We start from the raw sequence: 19,372 nt of genomic DNA on the forward strand, positions 1-19,372 counted from the left end.
ATGTAGTACATTTCTACATGTGTTGGTTGGTTGGTTCCTCTTCAAAAGTACACAACACTGCTGAAGTGAAAGCGAAAGTTTGTGAGCTAGGTTATGATTTCATGGCTGCTTTGTGCAATTTTGAAGTAGGCTAACTTTAAAAATCCAATCACCATGGTTTTGATGTTTGGTGGTCTTCTTCCCGTGATGTTTTTCACAGGTAGTCTAAATGTTGTTTTGTGTGGGTTATTTATGATTGATTTGTGCTCATTCATTCTCTTAAATATAATTTCCTCACGACAGCTTCCTCGTCATATGAGTTCTTTATAACTTAGGGATAAGTTTAAATCGTTGTCGTTTAAACGTCAAAGTTGGATTTGATTGGTAGACTATTCGATTTCATATAAGGCTATGTCTGATAAATAGCCTATTTTTAATGTATTTATTCGTTTATTTGATTTTACAGCTGTTGTTAGCTCTCAGTCTATACATGAGGTTCGTTGGCTACCATGTCAGTTTATAGACGAACATGTTGAGCTCAACGAGGAAGGACACAGAGAAACTAAATATATACATCGAGATGCCGTGCTGCAGTTCGGCCAGATCGGAGACAGTCTTGTGCACTCGGAGTTAATAACCTTCCTTGTCACAGGTGAGAGGCTATTCAACATTCAGCTACCTAGTCTGAATGCGTACGCTATACCAACTGACACAAATCTCTCTGTGGGTCTCAGCATCTAAGGTGGACATGCGACGCTACGTTAAAGGTGGAGTAGACACTCTTCAGTGCGAGGTCCGCAGGTACAGCACGGGCGGAATTCAGATGCGCTGGCCTGGCATGGGAGCCCAGGAACAGGACATCTTTTTTGCCTGCACACTGCGCCATGCCGAAGGCCTTTTTGTGATCACTACTTTCCTCAGACATAGTCCCAGTAATCCCAATGCTCATCAGCCAGACTTTCAACACTGGACTCCTGTTGCAGATAGAGACACTGTTAGCACCACAGGTACAGTAAGAAACACTGCAATGTGCTTAATGGACGGGATAGAAAACAGGATGTTAATAACTGCTGGTAACACAATACTGTTCTCTACAATTCTCTTCACATTTGTCTGTTTTTGTGGCCAGCTGCAATGTTGGTGTTGAGCAACACGCCTACCGTGGAGGTCGGCCTACAGAACGACCAGACCCTGAACTGTGAGTTCGCTGTAGACCACAGGTCAGCCCACCTTACTGTGGAGTGGCGCCTGCAACGCAGAGGTGACCGCTCCAAGCTCTTCACCTACTCCAGCCGCTCGGGCCAGACTGAAGGCAGCGGGGTTTCTCTGAAGGCTATCGCCAAGGGAGACGCCTCTCTTAAGATCCCCTCGACAAAGCACACCAGTGAGGGCACCTACATCTGCTCTGTGCAGGTGCCTCCACTCCTTGGCACCCAGGACATTGCTCTGAATATCATGGGTGAGGCTTTAAGACAAAGACATAACTAAAGATGTTATAAGCTGTTAAAGGTACAGTTCTTTGTTTATAATCAATTACACTGAATTGTGGACTTATCCTTTAATCATTCAGTTTTGTGTTGTTTGGGTGGCATTTATGAAATAGGCGGAAGCTGAAGCCTTATATCTTCAAGAGCAACCAAAAACCGTGACCATGACCTTCATTATTCTGTAAATCTGCTGACCACCATGACCCTCTCTTTTTCAGAGCCTCCCCGTGTTTCCCTCAGCGTGAGCTCTGAGGTGTCTCTGGTCGTGGGTGGAGAGCAGAAGGTGGTGTGTGAGTCGGTAGGCTACTACCCCCTAGACGTGCACATGGAGTGGCTGAAGGAGTCTCTGTCGCCAGGAGCAAGCCGCATGCCCGAGGTGCTGAAGGTTGTCATGTTCTCCAGCCACCGCCACCACCAGGATGGCACCTACTCTGTCTCTGCATTCTTCCTACTACATCCCACCCTTCAGGACTCTGGGTTCCGCTACACATGCAGAGTGTCTCACGTCGCTCTGCGAGTGCCCATCAGGAAGAGCTTTACCCTCAGTGTAACAGGTAAGCCGCTTATCTGTCCAGTCTAAGGATGAGCAAAATTGTGCAGCTTTACATGGCTTGTTTTTCTATGAGAAAAAAAAGCATAAAGCAGGAATATTATGGCTTTCCTGCTCAGTGTCTATCTCATTTCATATTGATATGCATGTTAAATATTGAAGTCATGTATCAGTAACAAGTGAAGAATACAGAAAAGTTAGTGATGTTTGTTGTATTTTTGTGTCTTGACATTGCAGAGGAAGATTCAATTCTGGGGTACATATTCCTTTTTGGGCTGCTTATTCTGGTTATGGTCTTAATCCTGGCTTTTCTGTGCTCCAAAATCCTTGCAGGTAAATAAACACAGCCACCTCTTTTACTTTTATTTATTCTGTGACAGATTTAAAGTTTCGTAGTATGCAAATATAATGACAATAAAGGCTTTCAATTCAATTCATTTCAATTCAATTTAATTCAGTTCAATTAAATTTCAATTATAGTGCAATGTAAGTTTATTTATACTGTATATTGCCATTACAGTCGTGTTCAGCATTGTACTAATTAAGTTATTCCTAAATCTTTTTCTATTTCAGATAGAGAAGCACGTAAGGTAAGACCAGTCTCCATAAAATGATGTAACTACCTCTGAAGTTTGAATATGGCTCAGTATTACCATGGCTATGACCAACATCCCCAAAGCAATACATTGGGATTATACCAGCATATTCTCAACATTTCATTTCAACTGTTCAATAAGCATTCTTGTTGTTATGTGGCACACGTGATATTATGCAGTCTACCAATAGAAGTGGTAAAAATTGACTGTATAGAAAGTGACATAAATATACACAATAACCGTTATTGCACAGAGTGTCTATATATTACTGAGATCATTGCATGTGTTTACTGAACAGAGTAAACCTTACTGAACACACCAGAGGAAGATACCTGCATCTGCTGATACCTGCTTGCTCTAGAGCAGGACTGGTACTGATCTGGCACAGACATATATGCAACATCAGAGGAGGATCCATTCAAGTCCTACCTTTAAGAAGCTCTTGAAGACCCAACTCTTGCTAACTTGCACCTCCCCTCCCTTCCTCTTCTTATCCTTATCTTTCCTCTAATGCTATCTTCTCTAACTAGTACTTAACTAGCACTTACAGTAGTTACATTCCTGCACTTTTTTTTTCCTTATATAAAGTAGTATTTATTGTTACGCTAGGTCTCTATTGCTTGTAGCTTGATTATTTTCTCCTTTGTACGTTGCTTTGGATAAAAGCACCAGCTGAATTACTAAATGTCTAGGTCAGAAAATACCTGTGTTTCCATCTGAATTCTCAGATTTGCTGCTTCTGGCTTCATTGTCTGAATGTATATGATGCACTCATCTCAAGAGATAGGGAAGACTTGTGTGAAGGAGACTCTGAGATCATTTGAACTTTCAGGAAAAATGTTTTATTTTTGGATTGATCTTTGATCTATTTTGTTCTATTGGGATTCCCTTATGAATGTACTTTGCCTTGAAGAAGGAACAAGTATAAGTGTGTAAGAAACTCTAAAATTATTGTGAATGTACTTTGCCTTGAAGAAGAAACAAGTATAAGTGTGTTAGAAACTCTAAAATAGCATTTAAAAAGATGTTTTCCCAAGTTTATTTTAAATGTTTTTGCATTTTATGATTGAAGACTTTTCCTATTTTGGCAAATCTATGTTCCTGGAATAGCATTTTGATGCAAGCTGATTTTTGGTAAATGCATAACTCAAGCATCTTTACAATCAGTGTCGCTCACTATACATAATTCATTGATACACACAGTGGTTAATCTGAAAACATTGCCTGTTAAAATCATGTTCTGCTGTATCCTCTGTTGTAAGTTTGCACCTGAGGATGTATCTCTTACCCATCTGATGCATCTCTGTAATTCTCCCTTAGGACTACTGTCTGAAATCCCAAATGATCTTTTCTATAAATGGTACTGCAGAAGGTCTCACAATTTAAATTACTATTATTTTGTCTTATGTCAGACAGTGTGCAATCGGTTCCAGTCAGAGTTTTTACAGGGGCTGTTTTTGTGAAGGTGTTTCCTTCACACTGCTCTTTTGAGTTAAACTCTCCCCCTGATTAGGCTGACCTATAATGTAAGGACAATGGACAGTATGTGGTACAGTTTTGTCTTAATACCTTGGCAGTACTATGAGTAACCACATGGTGGCAGTATAGTCATTAAAAAATAACTGTCAAGCCACAAAATATGTGTATAATTTTGTTGGAGTGAGATAAGAGGGCATGCTAAAATATGTATTCTAAATCAGATATAAATCCCTAAAAAAGGTTATCTGATATTTACAGTATTTGGAGAGGCGTAGATGAAGATGTGTGGAAAATGCATCTGTGAGAGGATTCTACAGATAAGGTAAGAGGAGAAGAGAGATGATAGGGAGAATGTAAGCAGAGTTGACTGTGAGAAAACACATAAGAAGAGCTGATGCACAGACAGGATGCTGTGTGATTTTATCGGAGAGTTTGATTCACTAAAATTCTTTTATTGAATTACTACTTGCAACGTTCAAGAACACATAATAATGAAAGCCAGTTGGTATTAAAAGAGATGCAATAGTAAATTGCTTTTTCTGTTCAAACTAATATGTCTTCATGCTATCAGGGATCGTAAATGCTCTTATTAATTAATCAGATGCTCATGTACAGAAGACAACACCAGCCAAATGGCCCATTCTCTAATTGTATCTGTCTACTAGTTCTAGCTTATGAAAGCTGGTGGCCAAAGTAAACTAATAAATAAAAGGGAGAGGGAGAAATTAATTCTTAATTTGTTCTGCATGGGGAGACCACTTTAATGTAGTTTGTTCTGTTTTGTTCAGTAACTGGTGTGTCATCGAATGTGTCATCTACTGTGTTGGGTCAGGAGGCTGGAGCTGAAGTAGAAGTAGAAGTGATTTATCATGTACTTTGTCTGTAACAGCATGTTCTATCATGAAACACAAAAGCTTTGGTTTATTATGGGATCTGCTAAAGTTTGGAGATATTCCTGGCTAATTTGTCATCTGTGGTGCCCGTAATGCCCTCTGTGCCATCTTGCATGATTCTCGGACCTAGCGGATTTAAATACACCATAAACACTTCACTCAGGAATCACAGCTGTTCCCCAATGGCATTAAGTGTATTTAGCCACCTTCCTCCTCCCTCCAGTCCCCTCCCTCGCCATATTACTTTTACATACATATTCTTTTACATACATAGTTCTTTATTTGTTTGGAAATCTGTTTATATCTTTTACAACCTGGTGTTCAGTTGTGTACCCTGTGATATGTGTGCCTCTTGGCCAATATGTCTGTCTGCAGTGAGATAATGTTTCATGCAAGTATGTTGGGGAAAGGTCTTTGTGGGGTTCACTGCAGGGGTCTCATGCCCAGACCAGGGCTGTGGGGAGATGAAACCCTGTGGAAACTGGCGTGCCTGATGGGTCAGGAGTCAGATGTGGGTCATGTCTGTAGGAAACACAACAGCTTTGGGGAGACGACAGCAGCAGTGGGATCCACAGGCTAAAGGCTGGGTGAGTAATATTGCACAAACACAAGTGTGGATTAAGTCCCAGTGCCTCCCACCTGAATTGGTGTTCTTTGTGCGGTTCCCACCACTTACCACTTACCAATGTTGTTTGAATACTTCAAAGCGTTTGGCATCAATGCTTTACAAACTCTCTGGGTTAAACGCCCAAAGGACCTGGGAGCATTTCACCTCAAGTCCAGTAGTCAGTTTGTCTTCTAGGGCCTGTGTCGACACACCATACCCTGGGGGGAGGCATGTGTCTCTGGGTTTGATCACAGATGGGAAGTTTAACACAAACAGTCCCTGATCTCTCTGTTATGCCAACTGGAGCTGGTAAAGGTGAATGAAAGTGAGGCCAACCAGAATGCCTTTGTTTCAGCCCCAAACCTGGCCGTGTTCCCAAGGGCATAGCCTACCTGTAAGCCTGCAGATGCCAGGATCATTTTACCCTCTTTACATGGGAAATCAATTATTCAGTGACTGGATGTAAGGTTAGTATCGTAGGTGGGAAGACACCGTCATAGCATAGGTATGCAGATATTGTGGTGCAGACCAGAGGAGTCATGGGTGGTCAATCACACACACTCTTGTCTACTGAATGGTAGTCTTGAAAAAAAACAGTCTTATGGCCTAGACAGTTTACTCTGTCTATGTATTTGTATGTTTCTTGAATTTGTATTTGGGGGGAAAAAAATCAGTGACTCAGAAGTTTTCCATTACTTTCTGCTGGCTGAGGTAGAAGAGAGTAGAAGAATGGTGCCGTCTTACATTTCATTTCTATTTTCAGTGATTTCTCATTTTAAATGTGTGTGTATTTCATGTGAAGTGCACTCACCAGGGGTGAGGTGACGCCACGTAAGGGCCAGGAAGGGCCAGGAAGGGCCAGTGTCACTCAGATTGACAGCTGGCCCACCCAATCAAAAGTGTTGAAGCTTATAGTTTCAAAATGAGAGAAGGAAAAAAACTACGTAATGTAGCATGCAAGTGGAGTTGTGGGGTCCGGGTGCGTTTCCTGATTTTGTAAATTCCATAATTCGCAATTCTCTGTTGCTGTTCATTTTATGATTAATGTTCGATTATGTTCGGTAACTTAAGCAGGGTAGAAACTCAAGGTCAGGAGCAGGGTGTTTTCCCCACACTCTCATCGCCAGCTGACCCAGATAAGTTCTGGCCCTGATCTGACAAGCATTTGTGCCGGATCAGGGCCACTTCAGGGCCAGATGTGTTGCACAATCAGCTGTCATCAGGGCAGACAGCTTTTAACATGGTTTATGAAACCACAGTCCCAGTGCTCAGCAGGATAATACACATTTAATGACCATGCATTCAGAGCTCACAGAGAGTCTCCTCTGAGTTTGTGTCTCTTGTTCCAATGGCGACCCACCTGTAGACTGTGCATACAGCGGGCTGGTAGTTTTGTTTTGATTTACAGCATATTGAAGGCTGTGGTGAACTTGAAGTGGAATTTGCCAGAGTGAAATGTAATAGTATAAAAGTAAGTGAAATAACTTTGAAATGCTTATAATACAAAAAAGAAAACAAGGTGATTTAATTGAACTTTTAACACAAAAAAACAAGTATGCAGTGCAGCCTTACTGAGTCACTATAGTAATGCCCTGTATGGACTTGGCAGATGTGGAGCTAGAACTTGGGCTTACGCAACACAATGATGCTGCAGGGAACTGATTCTGATCTGTCAGTGCCTGTCAGTTGAATCTGCTGCAGCGGAAATTCATTCAGCTGCTTGAGAAGTTTAAAGACAGAGGCCTACCCAAGGAACAAGTATGACACTGACATTGGCTCTAAGAACAGGATTGGCTTTAATGGGCATTCATAAAGACTTTGAAATCTATACAGACAGTTTGACCAGGAGAATCAATCTTTCGTTGGTAGGCTGAGACATCAAGAAACACATTTGCTTCAGTATTTATCTGATTGGCGGTTATTCCTTCTTTCAATATGCATTTTTAAACCGCTGATGCTAGCCCTTGGTCCTTTCAGTGCTAGCAAGTACAAGTGATCTAAAATAGAAAGAAAACTTGTTTATAAAAATACATATGGCTGAGTTTATTAACTCAAAGCTATGGCAAACTGAGAGCCAACTGTTTTGGCTCTTTTTAAGCTACCATAAAGTAGGCTAAATTATAGGCCTATAATAAGATAATGTTTCAATCAACTGATATATTTTCAAACGTGGCCTGTTCCGCAGTGCAGTCTTCGTCACACTGTCCCATGCTCCAGGCATTTCTGTTTGTGTCAATGGATGGATTCTCTACGTTTACTGAGAAAGAGCTACTGCCACTTAGGTTGTGCTTGGCACACTTCGTGGTGGCACAACTTTCTTGAGTGTGCGTAGCATGGACGAGGATCCTGCGGGCGCCCCTGTCTCATTCTATCTGTCTGCCTGTGTTAATCTGTCTGCGGCTTCCTCCATTAAATTCTACTCGCGACACGCTCTCTTTTCCTCATGGTCTCGTCTGGCTTTACTCTCAAATGTATTTTGCAGATCGTGGTTGCCAGTAAAAACCCTGTGTCACAAAATGGCACTGCACCGAAGCAAAACAAAATATCCAGAGCGTACCGCAGAGATACCCTGTATTACTTTGAAGGACAAACTTATGAAGGTGAATAGCCATGGAGGTAAATTCTTTTTAGATTGAATAGCATATATTAATTTAGACTTGTGTATCATAGTCTGGTTGCACACGATTGTAATGATCCATTCCCATATGATGTCAGACCAATACGTTTAATTATATATATATTATTTATTTTTAAAGAAAGAAAATACCCTCATCTCATCTCTACGCTCATTGCTTGCTCCCCTACCCTTGATATTCTATAATGGATGATGAAAGAAAGTAGTTAGCGTGTTGAAACATTGCCTGAATTCAGAAACCAGTGCATCAGTCTTTTTTATTAGTGATTACCCAACTCAGTGACTTGTGTATCCAGAAAGATGATCTCATATTCAGTTGGGTAATTCCTCTGCCATCCTTGAGAAGAGAGCTCAGTATTTACAATGCTGTCATTTAAATTTGGCTGTGCCTCTACATGAGCAACAGTGCAACATTGGAATTTCACATGATCTCATAGAGATGCAATCTCTTTTTGTGATGAACTAGTTATGCGATATTTGTATGTGTGGGTTACTAGAGGATACAGAAATAAATGAACAAGCTACACAAGATGGAACCTTTTTAGTGATTTTAAATGGTCAGTATTATGACAACCATTAACAACTGGGATATTTTGGATGGTTTGGACTTTTTAGATTATTTTATAGCCCTGTTCAAGATGTTAAATAGCCTTCTCTTGATTGCCAGTAACGTTTTGTATCCTCAGTTCGTCTGGGTCACAGAAGGATTTCAGCAATTCTTCCAGTCAGACATTAGATAATTCAGAGGACTGTTAAAGAAACGCAGACCACGAGTGAAAGAAGCTGAATGTGTTGTTTTTCCTCTTAAAGTGGAGGTGGAACAAATCAGCACATCTGTGCCAAATCAGACTCTGCTAAGAAAACAACAAGTGAAACAGGCCCTGCTACCTTCTCTCGCAGCAAATAAAGCCAGGTTCGGGAGGCACAGCAGGCAAGCTGAGTCCGCTCCACTCTGCTTTCAAACCTCCATCCATCTCACAGAGGCTGAGGCCCTATTTGAGTGTGAATGCCCTGACACATTGCTAGTGCTACTCATATTATTACAGTGCTCTTGTCATTGGGTGAATTATGGCCTGGTAATACCACGCTGAGCACAGTGTGATGATTGTCTGAATCATCTGCCTGGAGACGTTGCCATGATTTGTCCTCTTTGCCTTCCACATGCTGTCCGCATTAAGAGGGAGGCATCAGCTGAAAGCTGAGCTTCAGCACTGCCTGACACTGGCCCTGCGAGTAATGAGTTTATATGCCCAGACGATGCTCCATGGCCCTGCGCTGTAATTTACAGTCAGGGCTCTGGAGCTGACTGGATATTTAAGAGGAGTCTGCTGCAGGGGAGGCCTCATCTAGCTTTAGAGGAGATTTAAGTTACAACATTTGAGATGATTTTCTTCTCTTTGCTACTTTTTCAAAGAGTGGCCTGCAGGAGTTGCGTTGACTCCAGGCATTTGTGGGTGGTTTATAAGATACTTACCTGCAGAGAAGGAGAATGAGAGAGACTGAGAGGATGGCATGGTACCCATATAACACTGATCTGGAATAAAGCACGTACACAATTTGTTACAAAATCTGCCATTATATTACAAACTGTGGATTGATTTGCTACATCTTTTGTGAAATGTGGTTTTGGACTGAGATGGACTCACTCTGACTCATACCCCATACTGGAAACAATGTACTAACAGTGTCTGGTCATCACCACACTTGGGCGTACAAAGATGGTCTTTCAACTTCCTCTGGCTTCCCCTCCTCTGGGTCATTTACTTTTGCATCAGGAATCTAGTCTTTATTACAGATCAGTGACCTAAACCTCAGAGCTCACAGTAAATGTAATTTTGTTATATGTTAATAATCAGTTATCTATTTTGTCAGAAATGTATAATCAATCATTGTGTATTGATGGATCAATACAAATTTGTGCCATTCTGAATTCTGTTCAATCCCAAAAAAGAAAGGAGAGTGAAAAGTTGATTCTATTTATGAATCCATGATGACTCTGAGTAGCATTGAGACATAAGTACCCATCTTATTTGCACAGAACAAGTTAAGGGGTCAGAGGGCAAGATTAGACCTCCTCCCCTGAAGCGCTACACAGAAGAGGTCAGGGGGGCAGATTCCCAGCCAGTAAAACACTCCGTCAGGACGGAAAATGGGTCCCCTCCTCCCATTCCCTTAACTCCTCAGCAGGTTACTGTCTCCCCGTCCACCCCCAGGCCTCAGTTCCGGGAAGTGAGATCATCCACAGGGTTTTATCAGGCCAGCTAGGAGCCAGTAAACCAGGGCTGTCGCTCTCACTTTCTCGCTCTCTCTCTCTGTCTGTCTCTTGCTATCATTTTCTGTCTCCTTCTCGTCTCTGAGATAATGGAACATGGACACAGAATGCATGATAGAAAATATGGTCCCCATCTCTCCCTCTCCCTCTCCCTCTCCCTCTCCCTCTCCCTCTCCCTCTCCCTCTCTCTCGTGCTGTCCGTCTCTGCTCTCTGGATTTTGGCCTGCTTTCCTTTTCAATTAAAGTCTCCATAAATCAGAGCAGAGGCCACGGTGTGTCAGCTGAGGCCAGCCACCCTGATGCGGGCCAGATCAGGTCCAACTCCATAGGCAGCAGCTCTGGGACTGCTGCAGTCATTCATTATTCTTGTTTGTCCTGAAATCTCATATCCTCACATGTGCTGCTAGCAGCACGAGCAACTGCAACTGCACAACCCGTGCTCACCTCTGCATAGTTTTATGAGCTGGGTGTCCCCCAGCACGCCGTCTCGGTGGGGAAGCAAACAGGGTGGCCCAGAGTGTTTGATGGGTTAGGAGTCGGTGCAATGTCCTGTTAGTGATAAGGGGGAGAAGCCTGTGCAATTACTAAATATCTGATATGGGGCTCCATGGCTCCAGCGCCTCACGTCTCCCCCCACTTACGCCACCTCTCCCAGGACCCTCAGTGCTCAAGTTCACGCGTGAGAGATGGCCTGCATTGTAACCCAGACTAACCCTCCAGACGGTTGTGATTTGCTCCCCGGCTCCTCATAGTCAGACCCCTCCCCCGAGTAAATCCACCCAGCCTTGTGTGTTTACGTGCATGTATTTACCCAGTGGGCTGTTGCTGTGAGTATTTACACCCACCATGTCTGTGGGCGTCCGGTGGTCAGGCATGCTTTCTGCTGGTAGACACGGAGAGGTCTGGTTGCCTGCTGTGCCAGGAACGGAGGTCACCGCTGGGTTATGATCACACACAGGTGTCTTGGTGATTTAGCGTTGTTTGGCACAGCTCCCCCAGTGCAGGTGAGAACATGCACGTACCTCACGCCGTCTTCGCCCCGTTATCAGTGGAACCCATCAGATACACTCTCATTTCAACCTGGCAGCTGCACCATCAGGCAGATGTGGTCCAAAAAAAAACGTGCTAGTGCAAAGATAGACATCAACACATATTGTGTTTATGAGGTAAGGAGGAAAGGTTTTTATGTCAATAGCGTGTCATTCATCACTCGCTGCATCCGTGCCAAGAGCTGTCAGAGCAGGCCTCTCTGTGCTCTCTCACTCCCAGGCTGATACCTGCATTCGCCTGCAGATACAGCCTCAGGGCCCACTTGAACTGACCACCGCTAACAGCTAACTCTGTGCTTGGCCCTAATGCCTTTTGCTTTCTGCCTGACTTATGTCTTTGTTTAGCCGTTTGCTCCATTTGAGTCGAGGGTAAGGGAAAGGGAGTAAATGTATCGGCAATTCGGCTGTTTTGGCAATCAGTGGATCGCATTCATCAAAATAAGGGATTTCTTCAAATGTCTTGTCAGGCTTTCGCCTAAAGCCAGTGCCACTCCCAATCACAAAGCCCAGATGAAACCTTCCATTCTGCACTCTCTGTCGGTTTTAACAGTGTATCATTAAAGTTTACGAGCGCACTTCTCTGTATTCATGTGGTTGTCTGTTGTGGATTGGGAGGGTCTGAGGGAGTGTGAAATGTCCTCAGGCCAAACAAGGTATCGTTCCAAACTCACTAAGCAGTGCTTAGCTCAGCATGGCTCTTGTATTTTCACCGGGGAAAAAAAACACGAAGCTTCTGCAAACCCACAGGGGAAAAAGAAATTATGTCATGACAATCTTTTCCATCAGAGGAAAAAAGACTAATCTATTTTTTCAGGTAAGCCCCTGCCCTAGTTTCTTGACTAAATCTCCCCTTCCTCAGGGATCTACAGTAAACAGTGCAGGAGCAATCTGTTTCTGATTGGTGACACTAATTGCGCTGATGGTTTTGACTGGGCGACTGCCTTGGATGGCCCATGGCCCCTCACTTAAGCGGTTAAGAGAGAGGATGATGTCATGCTGATTCAGGACCTGCTTGCCAGAGGGAGAGTAAGATCCAGGGCTTTTGCCGTCTCAATAGAAGAGAGAAAAAGAGAGAGGGAGGGATTGAGAGGAGATTGTGGGAACAATTGATGGATATGACAGAGATGTATTTTGGCTGCGGCTGAGAGTATGACATCACCTGTTTCACTTCCTTGGGAGTCTGTCGGCACCAAGGTATCAGGGCTGTCTTGGGCAGCAGGCATACTGATAGTTCTGGGCTTACGGGAAAAGGGCTGTGTGTGTGTGTGTGTGTGTGTGTGTGTGTGTGTGTGTGTGTGTGTGTGTGTGTGTGTGTGTGTGTGTGTGTGTGTGTGTGTGTGTGTGTGTGTGTGTGTGTGTGTGTGTGTGTGTGTGTGTGTGTGTGTGTGTGTGTGTGTGTGTGTGTGTGTGTACGCATGCCTATGGGTGTCTGATCTTTCCGGTGCACTTAAGTAAAGCCACACTATGACGTGCTCAGTCAGATTCTACAAACTGTTATGTTTGTTTTTCCTGCAGCTGAAATGAGAGATGGGTCTGTCCCTTCACCTCCTCTGAAATGTTGCCTGAGTGACCAGATGAGATGACTCATTCCCCTCTCCACTGATATTATTCCACTCTTTGTCATTCTGCTAATATTCTGTGCTATGGAGCACAGGTATACACGTGTGTTTTCATGTACAGGACAAGCATTTTATATCCGTCTGATGTAAATGTAGCAAAAAACATTGTCTTCCTTCTTAGTCTAACTTCTATATGTGTTTGCATGTGTGATGGAAGGAGTGTGAGAGATCGGTGAAAGAGAGTGGCGGTTTTGTGGGAGCCATTTAGCAGTGCAGTGTGGCTCATCCCAGCCGTTCCCGACCCTGGGAGCAGGGCGGGCAGGGCTGTAATTATCCGGAGCCAGTGATCTCAGGAGGACGGCTGGGATTTAGGGAATGTGTCCCTTTCCCTCACTTCTGCCTACACAGAGAGAGAGAGAGATAGAGAGAGAGAGGGTGTCCTATGTTCCAGCTCTCTCTTACAGACCCTAACCCACATATCTGCCATGCCAACAATTTCAAGGCAGGTTTTTAGGCATCACAATGAGCCCTGTGGCAATGCTGCATAGGAGTCTTATTAGGACCCCCGACCATTCCAGTCACCCGTTTGACTATTAATAACATTTATGATGTTATTGGGTATAAATGAATAATAAACAACCTGTTATTTATAGTCATTGGTCAGCCCTTGCATGACCTGAAGTGTTCTAAATGTGCATGTGTATGTGGAGCTTGAGAACTAGCCACAGAGAATTGTTAAAAACCCACAGAGGAGTCCAACACCACCCCCCTGTTCACCTAGCTGCTGATTATGTCAAAGCTGTCTGTTCAGAGACAATGCCAACATCACTAAACCAATAGTCTTAAATCAACTTTATTGTCCTTCAGTCTGTTCCTGCAGTGCTCTCTCTCTCACTCTCTCTCTTGGCACCATGTGCTGTTAATTAAATTTACTTTGAAGTGACGATGACATCATCAGCTGGTTGTTATTCTATTGGACGTGTTTGCACTTCATGGTTCCCATGGAAACTGTGATCTCATTGCCACACAGGGCTGTTGTGAGGACCGGCATGGCCGACACTGTCGGAAGAAAGCGGGGTTTTGTGTTTTGAGGGATCAGCGGTTTGTCAACGGTTGTCTCCAGGATGAAAGCCAACGGGAATTTCTGCACCAGAGCCAGGAGGCATTCCTCCACTGTGCCAGTGTGTGAGAGCTCCTACATTGCACAGATGGACGCACTAATAAACATTCAGCCTCACTTCAAGGAAGGCAGGTGAAGAGAAGGACTTAGTCAACTTAGGCGCTCATTGGAGGAGGCCAGTTGGTGTGCGTATATCACAGGAATGCGAACACTTAAGTTTCATGAGCGCCTGATAAGTTTGCGTGCTTTGGGGAGGAGATTAAGATTGCCCTGACGTAGTGTGTGCGTGTGGATGTAAACAGTGTTGTATATATGAGGAGTTTAATGGCTTAACTTGCCAACCCTTATTTAATGTTTACTGCCTCCTGCAACAGACCGTATTTCACTGGTTATAAGGGAGTTGGGTGGGGAGAGAATGGGAAGGAAGGAAATGACTGGTGCTGGTGGTCATACAGACACTGCTGCTGAACTGGGAACTTTCTATTAGGAAATAACAATAACAATGATCACTAGTAACTCTAATGAGATGACTAACATCAGATTACTCTATGAGAGTGAAAATCAACTTTAGATATTAAATTCCTTCATTGAATTATTTAGTCATCAGACAAGTTCAACAACAAATGTTCAACTGTCAGTAAAACCACAAACAGTCATGCTCAGTGATCCTGTATCAATATATCATCTTTTTCCCCTTGTAGTTTTATAATTGTCCCTTTGGAAACAAATGTTTTATTCATTTTCTGTTGGTTTGGTTTTGCTTTCGCAAGAGCCTTTTATGAATGCAAGTAATGAAATTGATGGATTTCTTTGCATGCATGTGTGTTTGTATGTGTGTATGTTTTGTGTATGTGTATGTGTATGTGTATGTGTATGTGTATGTGTATGTGTATGTGTATGTGTATGTGTATGTGTATGTGTATGTGTATGTGTATGTGTATGTGTATGTGTATGTGTATGTGTATGTGTATGTGTATGTGTGTATGTGTATGTGTGGGTGTGTGTGTGTGTGTATGTGTGTAGAAAGAAAGCGTTTATGGCTAGCCTGTGTAATGTCAACATTGCTCCACACACGTGTCACACAGACCCCCACAGTAACACCACTTACTGCCTTACCAGGAATTGCTGTGGGAATTAGACTGTGACTACATATGTGTCATACCCTAAGTCTCAATTGCTTCCTGCCTGCCTGGCGTGTTTTTCTCTCAGTCCCCCGCTTCTTATGTCGCAACACCTGAGTGATTGCGCTATCAGAGATCTCCCCTGTGATCAGACAGTCCTTTCTTCTGGGATCCTGTGGGCCCTTACTGGCCCGGCTCAGCCTCACTGAAGCACAGAGCTCCCTGGGCCCGTTTGGTCACACACTTTTCACTGGGAGTTTGTCTCTCCCTGGCTCCCCCTTAATCCCCCTTCTGTTCAGTCAGATAAGGGCAAAAGCCAGAAGAGAATAGAGGTGAGTGGTCTTTGGTAACAATAACAAACTTTGGTGGGTAAGTGCCGAGCAGCACAGCACAGAGCAGTGCAGTTCGTGAACCCCTCTCCATTTTGCCTGCTAATGCTGAGCGACGTTTACGACCTGAGCTGAACGCACAGCGGTTGGGGGTTGGGGTTTGGGTACTGACGTCACCCCAAGATGGAAATCATCATATTCAGCCTCTGAAGAAAAAAAAAACAGAAAAAGAAAGAAAAACACTCCTACAAGAGCTGCAGTTGTTGAGAGGCCAGAAGTGAAAGCTGCTCTCTGTCCATCTCACAAGAGCCCTCTCCATAAACTGTGTAATCTTCCCAAATGCATTTTCTATTAGAGGAGCTTTGCTTACCCTTTGGGCGCTTCCCAAACCTGCTCAGAGGGCTTAGCGAGACAATGATGGATCGATGGTGTATTTGTTTAGGTTCTCCGGGCCGCCAGTGTTCCCCCCACTAACTGGCGGTTAGGATGTCCGCGCGGTGCTCTTATGTAAAGCTTGTGGGGGCTGAGACTGTGTCCTTGCCTGACAGTCTTCCGTTATAAATCAGTCTGTCCCGCTCCCTGCTGCGGGGAGTGTTTACTGTAAACAGTTGGGTGGAATGTAAGGTTATTTCACTCTGTCAGCCAGCTCATTGTGCCTGCAGTGTTTGGGTGGGGTGAGGTGGGGTAGGGTGCAGGGGGCACCTGGGTCTTATGCCCCCACCCAACAAAACCAACCCACTGACTCCCCCCAGCCCCCACCTCCATTGTACGGCCTAACAAGGAATGTTTGCCCTGCCAGAGTTCGGTTACAGCAGCGCTCTAAACAGACAAGTAGACGAGCCCCTTGTCTCTGTTTCAAGCTTCCACACTGAGGGGTGCTGCAGCCTAGTCATTAAGTGGCATAGAACAAGCAATGTCATGCTCCATGCAAGTCTGATCAAAAGCAGACGTTTTTCTGCTGATGCATGTGACTGTGGTCAGGTTATCTATTAAAAAGACAACTGCCATCCTGTGCAAACCTTTCATCAATTCTGACACATCAAAGGCATCTTATCTGACTGCATTCAAATGAGATTTTGAGGAGGAAGAACATATAGCTGTGGCTTCATTATCTTGCTCCTGGTTAAACAATGGTGTCACTCCGTGAGAGTAAGGAAAGAGATTAGAAAAAGGGGAAGGAACTGCACTCTGACCAGTGGCTGAGATACTGAAAGAACAGCTGGTGTGATCACCCTGACATGGAAGCCAAGGGAGAGAAAGGGGATAAGACAGAGACCGAGACCGAGACAGAGAGAGAGAGCAAGAGAGAATGTGGACCAGGAAATATTCCACCAAAGAGAGCAGGGACACAAATACAGCAGAGAGAGGAGGAGGTGGGAGAGGGGGAGAGGCAACACAAACAGAGTACTCTAACAGCCAACAGACGGCTGCTCCTTCCTCCCTCCCTCATTCCCTGCCTCTCTCCCTCCCTCTCCAGCCATGTGCCTCCTCCCCCAGGCAGTGGGAGAACGGGGAGATTAACCTGACGGAGGGACTCCGGCTTTAAAACAGCACGGCGCGCAGAGCAGACACACAGTGGCTGGGAGAGAAGCAGAGATCCTCTCAGAGAGGGAGCACTCTTTTACACACTCACACTCTCACAAGCTCGACCTGAACCGCAAGGGCTTCACACAAAGTGGTTTTTGCCATCGATTAGCTCCAGGGTTTAATACTTCTGTATCCCCAGGATTCAACTTCAGTTGCGCTCTGGCCACGTGAAACTTTTCTTATCATCGGCAGGACTTTTTTGGGGGTGGATTTGTGAGGTTGAAGTCTTGAGGAGCTGACAGGGAGAAGCTACTGAGTGTTGGCTGTGGCATCCAGAGGCTGAGTCTCTGAGCATAGAGGTAACCGGAGTGTGAAGCTGGACAGCAGTGACAGCGTGGTGATGGACGCCGGTCCTTTGGTCTCGGTGGGCGAGAGCATCGGCAGCGCCACCGAGGGGGAGACAGTGTGCGCGGCGCTGGCCCGGTACGAGAGCACGCTTCGCGACACCGTGCGGGAGATCCACGTGGACGTGAGCGCCTTCAAGCTGGGTGTGGAGCGGCGGCTAGAGGAGACGCTGCACGTGAGTGGGCCGCTTGGGCACGCCGTTGCCCAGTTGCAGCAAGAGAACCGGCAGCTCCGCAGCCAGTTGGAGACGCTCACCCGGCAGGTGGAGATGCTCACGGGCAGCATGTGCGACCGCAGTGCCCTCCTCGGCCCTGGCAACCCTCAGCACCAGCAAGCCGGTGGCGGCAGCAGCGGTGGAACGGGCCAGCCCCAGATGGCCGGAGCAGGCAGCGGCAGCTCCCAGAGTCCGCCGGCTCCCTCCTCTCCATGTGTGGGGGCCACGGGGTCGGCCAGTGGCTTGGCCTCCAGCCCCACCACCGTGCGCTTCTCCAGCCGGGCCACCTTCGCCGTGTCCAGCAAGACCAACGTGAGTACCACTAACAGACACTGTGATGAATGCCAGGAGAGAGTCAGAGTTGAGGGAGACACACTAGAATATTATGTGCTCTACGAAGGGCCTATCCTCAATGCCATAGGGGGTGAGTCGATCTGGGGACCCATCCATCTTAGGACAGTTAAATATGTCCCTGAGCAAATGTTAGTGGTTGGTCAGTGACTAACATCAAGGTTTAGAGCTAAGAGGAAAAACTTCAGAAACCAGTACAAACTGTGTTTAAAGTTACATCACAAACCCAGCTTAAAAGCATTCTGTGTGTCATCCACTCATGCTGATGTTCCTTGCCAAGATGGATTTTGTTATTCATGACAATCTGTGATGATACTTCACAGATGATGAATAGAGCGAAGGGATTCTTGCCAATTTGTGTTTATTTTTCCTAAATTATTGCTGTCACCTGGCAGCCCTCAGTCTGCAGCACTCTCGAACCCATATGGTTTTATTAGAGAACCACATGTGTTTGACAGCTTTAAACAAGACTGAACTTGAGGTCAGCAAAAAAATAATGACTGAAATTCAGCTGTTTTATAAACAACCGCATCCTACTACACATAAGTAACACACTTACAAATGTAAACAAGGCAGGAAGTGACTTCAGAAAATACCCTCCATTGATGTTATTTGTTATTTACTCTGACTACTCCACTTAACTGTCATCTGAGCTTCCCTCAGTGGGAAACTGTTGTAGAAACACAGATTAGAATACTTGCTATTTACACATTTACATACTTGCTATTTACACAAGGTTCAGGTCTCTGACTATGATGTGGATTGAGATCATGGCAGCTGGTCACTAGTTTGTCTGTAATGGGGCTGTTTGAGAGAGAGAGGGCAGACGGCGTCTGGGTTCTCCATGAGTTTTCCAGCTGCTCTCTGCCACCCATAGGCAGGGCTGTAAAAGTGTGATTATTCAGAGCAAACAGCCTGGCTGCGTAAACACACACTGACTCCCTCGGCCTCCCTAACACATACACTCAGGCCAGGGGATTCACTTTTGCACGTCAGTGTCATATGTGAAATATCGCAGTTGCGTCACACACGCCGCAGTCATTCAAATTTTGTCTCATTTGTTTTTTTTCCGACGTGTGAGTTTTGCAGCTCTTGAATGTATTCTGTAACTTTGTAAAGTAAACAACATCTACTAGGTCGTTAATCAAACATCTTTAGAGAGAACTCAAAAACTGCAGCATGGAGGAAAAAGTCTCAGC

The 19,372-nt window shown here is 44.8% G+C and overlaps 2 protein-coding genes across 2 annotated transcripts in view; both read left to right on the forward strand.

Annotated features, from left to right (window-relative positions):
* Window positions 1-71: 71 nt before the first annotated feature.
* On the forward strand, window positions 72-4,138 carry LOC308370519 (tapasin-related protein-like). Its single transcript, XM_080845180.1, has 8 exons — window positions 72-199; window positions 446-631; window positions 714-986; window positions 1,109-1,438; window positions 1,685-2,020; window positions 2,254-2,349; window positions 2,590-2,606; window positions 2,911-4,138. Exons 1-8 carry the CDS (start codon window positions 154-156, stop codon window positions 2,923-2,925), a joined length of 1,299 nt encoding a protein of 432 aa, XP_080701306.1. The 5' UTR covers window positions 72-153; the 3' UTR covers window positions 2,926-4,138.
* A 1,389-nt stretch (window positions 4,139-5,527) lies between these two features.
* The window catches only part of smtnl (smoothelin, like), a 27,823-nt gene continuing 13,978 nt past the window's right edge, over window positions 5,528-19,372 (forward strand). The window contains exons 1-2 of the mRNA XM_080845248.1: window positions 5,528-5,571; window positions 17,456-18,134. Coding sequence (XP_080701374.1) covers window positions 17,604-18,134 — 531 coding nt within the window. The 5' untranslated portion in view covers window positions 5,528-5,571; window positions 17,456-17,603. The remainder of the gene's footprint in view (window positions 5,572-17,455; window positions 18,135-19,372) is intronic.

Source organism: Sprattus sprattus, assembly GCF_963457725.1.
Source record: "Sprattus sprattus genome assembly, chromosome: 9".
Classification (NCBI taxonomy): domain Eukaryota; kingdom Metazoa; phylum Chordata; class Actinopteri; order Clupeiformes; family Clupeidae; genus Sprattus; species Sprattus sprattus.

Coding starts and splice junctions, on each gene's coding strand:
- LOC308370519 (XM_080845180.1), top strand. CDS start 154: ATGGTTTTGATGTTTGGTGGTCTTCTTCCCGTGATGTTTTTCACAG. Junction 200..445: donor TCCCGTGATGTTTTTCACAG/GTAGTCTAAATG, acceptor TTGATTTTACAG/CTGTTGTTAGCTCTCAGTCT. Junction 1,439..1,684: donor CATTGCTCTGAATATCATGG/GTGAGGCTTTAA, acceptor TCTCTTTTTCAG/AGCCTCCCCGTGTTTCCCTC.